Source organism: Bidens hawaiensis, unplaced genomic scaffold (assembly GCF_021521415.1).
Source record: "Bidens hawaiensis isolate Kalapana, Puna unplaced genomic scaffold, B.hawaiensis_p1.1 tig00038589_1, whole genome shotgun sequence".
Classification (NCBI taxonomy): Eukaryota; Viridiplantae; Streptophyta; class Magnoliopsida; order Asterales; family Asteraceae; genus Bidens; species Bidens hawaiensis.
The window spans coordinates 15,643-25,350 of record NW_027505565.1 but is presented as its reverse complement, the minus strand read 5'-3'; the positions used below and the strand labels follow the sequence as shown (position 1 = coordinate 25,350).

General features: G+C 30.1%; 1 protein-coding gene across 1 annotated transcript; it reads right to left on the bottom strand.

Annotated features, from left to right (window-relative positions):
* Positions 1–7,042: 7,042 nt before the first annotated feature.
* On the bottom strand, positions 7,043–9,043 carry LOC143613977 (uncharacterized). Its single transcript, XM_077087545.1, has 2 exons — positions 8,933–9,043; positions 7,043–7,414 (listed from the first exon to the last, which is right to left on the bottom strand). The coding sequence occupies exons 1-2, from the start codon at positions 9,041–9,043 to the stop codon at positions 7,187–7,189; spliced, it is 339 nt and encodes a 112-aa protein (XP_076943660.1). The 3' UTR covers positions 7,043–7,186.
* Between the last annotated feature and the right edge of the window lie 665 nt (positions 9,044–9,708).

Genomic DNA, 9,708 nt, shown 5'->3' with positions numbered 1-9,708 from the left:
CTCATAGTTGATTTTTGAAACATTATCAGCCCAAAATAAAGACGTAAGCTCAGTTTCAACAACTCTATATTTAAAACTTGTATTTTATAAATTTTTGGAATGCTCATTGAATTTATCAACCACCATATGAGCATCTCCATCAGCAATCAATTCTCGTATGTCTCTACCAAAATTGTTGTAATCTGTTAGTATACCTTGCAGATTATGATGGTCACCCTTTAATACCACATGAGCTTGAACGCTTTGGTTGGCCCAACACAAAAAAATAAACTCTTTTGTTACAAAGAGTAGTTTCCTTTTTTTCTTAGTTAGATGGTGGGAAGAAAGAGGATTGTGTTCCTCCACAAAACCATAAATATCATAATTTGAGGAACCTTTTATAAGTCTAATTTTTATGAATGCTTTGCAATCAGTTACTTTGAAGTTTACACAACGGGAACTAGAGATTGAATAAATTGCAACATATTCAGCATCTTGCTCCTTAGGTTTATTTTCTTTCTAACACAAGATGTACCTAGTTCTAATTATAATGGCACGCTTCTTAGTGGTACCCAAAAGAGTGCAAAAACCAGCCCTCTCAGCATACTCCTCATACATAACAACAACTTCATCCAATGTACGAAACTTAGCTCCAACATAAGGTTTAAATTCAGGAGAAACAAATGAAATCCAATACCTCTGTCCATTCGATAATTCATACACACTAGTTTCTACGGATTCTTCACGATTAAATTAACATGAAAAAAGAAAAAAAATTGACATGAAACAAAACAAAAAAGTTAATGTTATATATGTGAATCAATTATAAAAATCTATTAATGTCATATTAATGTACATTAATAGATATTTAAACAACAACAATAAAAAATTAACAGAACTATTAACATGGATGTACAAAACTATTTATAAACTACTTTTAGTATACATATATATATGTACAGAACTATTAACCAGCAATTAAGCAGCAACATATATGTACAGAAGTATTAAACAACAACATGTATATTAAACTGTTTTTAATATATATGTATGTACAAAACTATTAACATACAATGTATCATTAAGCAATTAAGCAGCAAAAATGAAAAAATATAATTACCTTGTCTAACACTGTTTACTTTTTTAATTGAGTGAGATGTAGATCTAGTAATTGATCCGGTAATTGAAACATCCATTATTAATTTCAAAAATCTATCACCTAAAATTGAAACAAATCAGAATTGAAAAAGTTTCAAATCTATCACCAATTTACATAAAAACGATCGGATGAAGTTTACAATCTATAACCTAAATCACCTAAAAAAACGATTAGCGCTTTTGAGAGAATAACAATTGAAGATTATAATCTATAACCTAAATCGCCTAAAATCAAAATTAGTTTTGAAGATTACCTTATAGGAATTGAACCGCGATAGAGAAAATACGAACCCTAGATCCTTCAATTTGAAATCTAAAATACGATCTTCTCTGAATTAAGAGGCAGGGGCAGATAGGGACACGGTTTGATCGTGTTTTTGTTGATGTTAAATTCCTTTTCTACCCTTTTAAGTTAATTTTAAATCAAGAAAAACTGGTGGCTTTAAACGGTTCTTAAAGTTCTCAATTCTCAAAAGGTTCTCATATGATCCAAATCCTCTATATATATACACACACACATGTATGTATATATAGGGGATGGTTTATGCGAGAAAGTGAAATTATAGCGAGAAGTTAATGTTGATCATTATATGTAATCAATGGTATATATTAGAAGTGGCATACGTGTAATTACCAACACAATATTTTAACATGTTTTTAAGTAAAAAGGATAGATTAGTCTTTTGGTGTAGGCTTAACCAATTAAAACGTACATAATCGGTTCCCCCCTTTTATGCCCTAATTAATTCTCTTCAACATCCTCACTAATCGATTTCTAGATCAGTTCTCCCATCATCATCAACAATATTTAAATCTACAAATCTTTGATCACCAATCCAATCGATTTCAAGAATCTTTAGAATCTCAATCTCCTCTCCAATCCACTAATTGCTTATGTATATTAAGGTTAGTATAGTGTTATTTTTTTCAGTTTCCTTTTCTTTTTGTTATAACTCAATGCATCTGTGTTTTAGGAATCAATATATATAAAATTCATAATCAAAATATAAACTCTATTTCTGAATTTATTGATTTGGGGAAAAACTAGGGATTTGAAAAAAAAAGGGAATCAGGGGAAAAATCTCAGGTTTTCATCCGGCTACACTAGTTAATGTAATCATTTATGGTATTGCAATCATATGTGTAGGGTGTGTAAGATTATCTAGAAGAGCAGACAATGTACGGTTAGTGTAACGAAATGATATGTATATGTATGTGTGTTGGCTGTGTAGAGATTATCTGCAAATTGGGTAGGTAAATCAGATGGGCTAATATAAACAGTATCAGTTTTTTTGGATGAGGGTTTACTGGAGTTGTAGGCTATGGTGGGGAATCTATTTTGTGTAAAGACTGTTTACAATTGACTATTAAAATTTAATATTTAATATTAGGAAATCTAAAGATGTTATATAGGTGATCTAGAATTTGTAATTGGTTGTAGGTGTGATATACAATCCATGCGTATGAATGTTAAAGTGTATGTAGGAATATGTTAAATTATGTGTAACTGTTTTGTTTCTATGTAGGATCATGCAATATATGTGCAAATTGGTTGTGGTTTTGATGTTCGGTCCATGTGTAAGGATGTTAAAATTTATGTAGAAATCTGTTAGATTATGTGTATGTGTTTTTTTGCTGTGTAGGATTATGTAATATATGTATTAATTGGATGTGGTTATTGTGTTTGGTCCTTGTGTAGGGATTCTAAAATTTATGTATGAATTTGTTAGATTGTGTGTATTTGTTTTGTTGTTGTGTAGGAGTAGGCAATATATGTATTAACTAGTTGAGGTTCTGATGCTCGGTCCATGTGTAGGGATGCTAAATTTCTGTAGGAATATGTTAGATTTGTGTATGTGTTTTGTTTTTGTGTAGGACTATCTAATGTATGCATGAAAAGTATGTATGTGTTTTTGTTTCTGTGTAGGGCTATTTAATGTATGCATGAAAAAAATGTAAATGTTATTATCGTATTGCAAAAGATGTGAACTTATCTTGTTGGTCATGGAAGTGTGTATGTTGTATTTTGTATATTGGTTTTATCGTGTGTAGGGATATGTAGGAATCTAGGTAATGTATTTTAAATTTATGTAGATATTGGTTATAGCTTGTGTATTGGTTTTGTTACTACGTAAGAATGGTAGAATATAAGTGTAGGAAGGCTGACGAAATGGAATAGTTGTGTAGGTATATATAGGTTAGTATATAATATGTTTATCAACATTTATGATTGACTTTTTTGTGCAGTGGTGTTTGATATCGTTACTTGTTTTTGTTAGGTGTTTATTTATTTATTTATTTTTGTTTTAAATATAGAATAAAAGACATTTGACATACTTGAAAAGTCTTCCTAACAAAATGAGAAAAGGCTTTGCTAAAAAATCCTATTAAACGGAAGTTGAAGGATGACGTCTAAAAGCATACGATATGATTTAAGTATATTTTGCGGCCAAGACTATACTTTCAAATATAAGCATGAAAAGATCACATGTTAAGGAGGTTTTAGCGTCTAAAATGAATGTTTGGTTGAACCATGAGCTGTCAACTAATAATATACTAATTTGATGGCTTTAACTCATTTTTTAACATAATATATTTGTTTAAGGTAAAACTAGTTGGTCAAGTGTTTGTGACCTTTTTATGAATTTGGTTGAGTTTCTATACTATATTGTTTGAAAGTTTTTTGGTTAACGTGATGGATTTAAAATCTGAGTTTGTAGTTTGGTATTTACCATTTTATATATATAAATTTGGTTGATGTTTACCATTGTTATATGTTAAAATTTGTTTGATAGTTACGATATTTTTAAACTTTTGATATGCTTCGTTGCACCACGGGAACATTTATACAACGTTTTAGCACAAACTCTTATGTGGATATGAGATTATTCTTAAAAATATTAACACAGTAGTTAGAATTCTGATTTTTTTATTTGTATTTTGTAATCAGTATGTTGTGTATTTTAGTTTACATGCATCAAATTTCTTTCCTTAGTTGGTGAAACAAGTTTTTTTTTTATAATTTAAGTATCTAAGATTATGATTGAACTTAGAACTCATACACATAATGTGTATGGTTATAATGTGTATTGTTAGTATTTAACACGTTTGATATTGAATGGAGAACTTAGAAGAATGGCCTCCACTAAATTAAAGTATATGTGAAAATTTAGTTAAAGTGTGCAAATAGAATAAACGAAATTGGATTTTTGATGATCAAATATATTGTTTTAATTGGGGATAAAGCTACACAATTGAATTGAAATATGTGGGTTTGATTGAATAATCGATAAAAGGGGTTTTGTTATAATTTGGTTGAAGGCTATCAAAATTTGAAACATAATTTGGAAAAATTGATAAATTATATATAAAAAAAATAATCTGTAACTTATTGTTACGTTCCAAAAAAATTTTAAAAAAAAAACATTTTTTTATTAATATACCCTTGTAATAAAAAATGGTAAACGAAATGATAAATTATGATTGCTTAGATTTATTTCTTGCACTTCTCGTTCTAAAAACACCTCCGAAATGAACCTAATCATATATATATATATATATATATATATATATATATATATACATTGAAAGGATCAAGAGAAAACTCATCTTTAGAGAGGAAACTTAAAAACTCTTAAAGAATTATTTTTAATTAAAAATAAAAAAATGTTTTCAAATTTCTGTTTTTGCCATTATTCTTATATTTTCGTAACCTTTACTCGAAAAAATAAAAAAACTCGTTGTAATACAAATACGTATTACTGTGCGATACCGTTGTATTTACACATGTGTATTACTAGGTTTTTTGAAGTTCAATAGTGTTTAATTGCATATATTCAATATTTGTGTATTGTATATGTGTAGTAGTGTTGTATTATATGGAAAAAATAATAGTAAAATAAAAGTCGATGTAGTGCGCATGTGTATTAATGTTGTATTACACATACGTACTAATGTGTATTCGATGTGCGTATTAGTCTTACATTGCATATATACAATAGTGTGTATCAAATATGTGCAATAGTGTTGTATTCTATGCAATACAACACTTTTGCATATATGCAATATACACTATTACACATGTGCACTACACCGACAAGGGTTTTTTTTTTTTTTTAGGGAACCAATAACAACATATAAAAGTAATAGGAAAAAAAACTTCAAAAATTTTTTTTTTTTAAAGTTGAAAATAGTTTTTTAAAAGTTCTTAAGTTTTCTCTTTTAAGGGTAATTTTCATTTGATCTCACCCCTATATATATATATATATATATATATATATATATATATATGTATGGGTGATATCAAGTGAAGGGTAAGAAAATATAAGAATAATGGCAAAAACAGAATTTTGAAAATATTTTTTTATTTTTAATTAAAAATAATTGTTTAGGAGTTTTCTCTCTAAAGATAAGTTTTCTCTTGATCATTTCTCTCTCTATATATATATATATATATATATATATGTTTCATTTAAGAATTGAGAAAAAGTTAAGAACTTTTAGGAACTATTAAAAACCAAATATTTTTTTAATTTTTTTTATATAATAAAATTATTTGAGATTAGTTTTAACGTATTTGATATATAAATTTTTGATTTACATATATAAATCACAAGTTTACATATATGTGATTTTATGTAATAACAAACTTCCATATATGTAAAAGAAAATTAGATTTGTGTAAAAACTAATTTGTATAATTGTAATCATACATATAAATATAAAAGTGATAAAACTATAATCAAGTAATATTAACATACAAAAATTATTATAAAAACGTTAGTTATTATAAGTTCCTTAGAGTTTTTAAATAATTTAAAAGTTCTGTAATGATACTCATCATATATATATATATATATATATATGAAAATTTATCCGTTCATATTAATACAAGTTTTTATATATCTTCAAATAAATAAACATGTATGTTTACCTGGCGATTTTACTAATTTTTACCCATGTTGTACACAAGTTAATAATCTAGTTGGGTCTAAGCATGTCAAGACAAGTTTAGAGACGATTTTAATCGTGTTTTAAACATGCCGACCTGCTTATAACATAAAACTTGTTAAGCTAAATCATCTTTTAACTCCTGACGTGTTTGTGTCATAAATTGTTAGCCTAATTTGTTGGAATCAAGCTTTGAAACTAGACCTGACCAACATGTTTAACCAACTGGATTGAACCGGTCAACACCAAACTAAACCAGCACACCAGCACAAACTAGCTAGTCTAGTAGGTCCAAGTCAAAGGTCAAGGAAGCTAAATTACATCAAACGTGAAACGCATGTTTTGGCTTTTGTTTGACATTTATGCACTAACAGTATACTTTAGCAACCACATCAATTCATCACCTTTCTGTAACCCATAGCAGAAGCAAAAAACAAAAACAAAAACAAAAACAAATAGAGAACGTATTTTCAAGGATAGTGGTTTTTTTTTTATTAATGTATGAATGAGTTAAACATTACACTAGGCCCCGTTGTGTAGGTATTTCTAACTATCGCAGGTATGCCAAAACTTCGAAGTTATAACAAATAAAAGGAAATGACACAAAAAATGGTAAATGACAGCCTAAATTACATGTGACAGCTAGCAAGTGCGTCGTCTTATTTTTGGAAGATTTTGAATGCTAAGAATCTTGCCGGAAATTCTTCTTTGGTGAAAATCGAAGGCCTAGATGATAGATTTTGGGCTGACAACTGAGCGATTTTGCCACAAGGTCCAGCTGGTCATGACCTTTCCGTTTATTGCTAACGGGCCTCGTAATTCCACATGTGGCCCAAGGTATGCCGGTTTCAAATTTGAGCTCTTTCAGCCCTATTTACCCCTATAAAGTTGATTCATATAAGAGCCTGAAATGTTGGTTTAAAAATACGAGTACTATAATCCAAGGGAAAAATCAAAACTCTAAATTAGAATGATTTTATTTTCACATTTAATAAAGGGAGTACAACTTATTTGAACACAATTTGAAGTCTGCATTGATCTTTTATATGTATATTACATACATGGACTATTTCAAGAAAATAAAATCACCCTAAAAAGGCTAGAGTTTGGCATATTTAGTGGCCATGGTTGTATCAAACACCTTTACAAAGAATCTTGTTCTTGGAACTGACAACTTTTCAAGTAATGTTGTTCCCAATTCAAATATAAGTTTCTTCTTCACTTCAGAGGTGATGCCCCCCATTGATATTATCTCTGCAAATGCTGCTGGTTCTTTGGTCTTCTCAAATGATATAGCCACTGATCCCTTCAATATCACCATAACAAACTGCATATAAAAATATATATATAAATACAACTTCATTAATTTAAGAAAATGCCTCCAAAATAGTGGTCAGATTTGGATTAGAATTTTGACTGCAGTCAGATTAATCAAATTTGGTAAACCTACTTCTTAATGGTAGGCCCAATTTCAGTTTCTAGGAATAAATTAAGATTCCACTCGTGTCATATGTTTTGAAAACTGAAAGGTTCAAATTAGGGGTGCTCATAAAACTGAGAAAACCGATTTGCAATTGAAAGAACCGAACCCACACAAAAACCGATGACTCGGTTTTATGTATTAATAAAAACGAACTTTAGGTTTTGAATTGGTTTTGCAGGTAATAAAAACCGAATAACCGAACTGAACTGAATTTATGAATTTTCATTTTACAATTTTGAATTCTTTAGTATTTTATGAAGAGTGTTAACCGTATATTTTTTTTACCCAAATGTATAACAATCACTTAATTATTAATTAACAAAAATATTTAGTTTCAAAGTTTTAGGCCCAAATTCATTATATTTTGCCAGTTTTTCATTTCGGCACAAAAATTTCAAACCCAGGTGAATAAACCTAAAAAGCTTAAGCCAAACTGAAACCAACCAGTTATTAAAAACTTAAAAACTGAATTTTCGGTTTTCGGTTCGGTTTAAGCCCCAAACCGGCCCATATACACCCCCTAGTCCAAATAAGACCAATTGGACCAGTCAGTCCAAGCGTCCAACCAGTCTATTAACAGCTTAGCTAGTTTCCGGACCCGTGTTCAAAACATTATTGGCATGTGGATGATGCATGCAAACATTTAATTTTTCATTTTGTGTCTATTCTAGCACTAACTATGAGGGAGGACAAGAGAAAGCTTTATTTTGATATGACTAAAATAAAAACATAAATGCAATATGACCCAATTTTGAAGAAGCTACTACCTACACATTGTAATGATTAATTGCAATGTGAATCATGCTTTACCATTTTAGAGGAGACACAGATTCTTCTAGTTTCATCATGTGATAAATTTATTACCCTTTTTTAATCAACTGCGATTTTATTTCCTACAAAAATACTTGTATATTTTGATCAAAAAATTTCATAACATGATTTTAGGTTCAGATAATCCAAAAGTCAAAGCCAGAACCAAAAGTAACCATAATTCAACAAAATTTTAACACGTTCTGCAAATGTTTTTGGTTCATATAGCGTTAAAGTCAAAATCCAAATTACCAATGATCCAACAAAATTTCATATCTCAAAACATATCCAATAACACTGTCCAATCCAGTGGTGGAGCTTGGACTCAATACGTGTAAAAGCGCGGGGTCGAACAATCAAATTTTCGGACACATGTAAATGAGAAAAAAAACAGAGAGCGGGACCCGGATGCTCCAATGAAGTAAGACGAAACGAAATAAATTGTTGCAAAGAGTCAAATCAATTTGAAGAAATTGAATAAGCACAGGAAAGAATCAAGTAATCTAATAAAACCAACATAAAGGAGATAGAGAGAGAGAGAGAGAGAGTTACTTTCTCCGGTCGTCCGATGATTCGAGCGATGGCTTTGGTGGCTTGGTCGAAGATAGAATCGGTGTCAACTCCGTCAAGGCAGACATTGGTGGAGATCTGCACACATGGCATCTTGTAATTGTAAAATAAATTCTTCTGCTATAGCTATCATGGAATTGTGGAGATGGGTTTTCCAAGTATTTATAGATTAGATTGATTGGTTGGTTGGTTCATCATGTATGCCTATGGGCAGGGTAAAGCACTCTAGTCTAGTGGTCCTCAATTTAATACTTGACAGTTCACCCGTGATACCGACGAGAAACTCTTCAAATCCGTTATTGATTTGGTTTTGTTTTCATGATTCATTTTTTTCTTTTAACTTTTGGCACATCGGTTTCAAAACTTTCAAATGGGTTGGTTGGGCAGGGTAAGCACTCTAGTCTAGTGGTCCTCAATTTAATACTTGACAGTGCACCCGTGATACCGACGAGAAACTCTTCAAATCCGTTATTGATTTGGTTTTGTTTTCATGATTCATTTTTTTCTTTTAACTTTTGGCACATCGGTTTCAAAACTTTCAAATGGGTTGGTTGGGCAGGGTAAGTACTCTAGTCTAGTGGTCCTCAATTTAATACTTGACAGTGCACCCGTGATACCGACGAGAAACTCTTCAAATCCGTTATTGATTTGGTTTTGTTTTCATGATTCATTTTTTTCTTTTAACTTTTGGCACATCGGTTTCAAAACTTTCAAATGGGTTGGTTTGCAGTTTATACCGAAAGCCGGCCATATGAAAC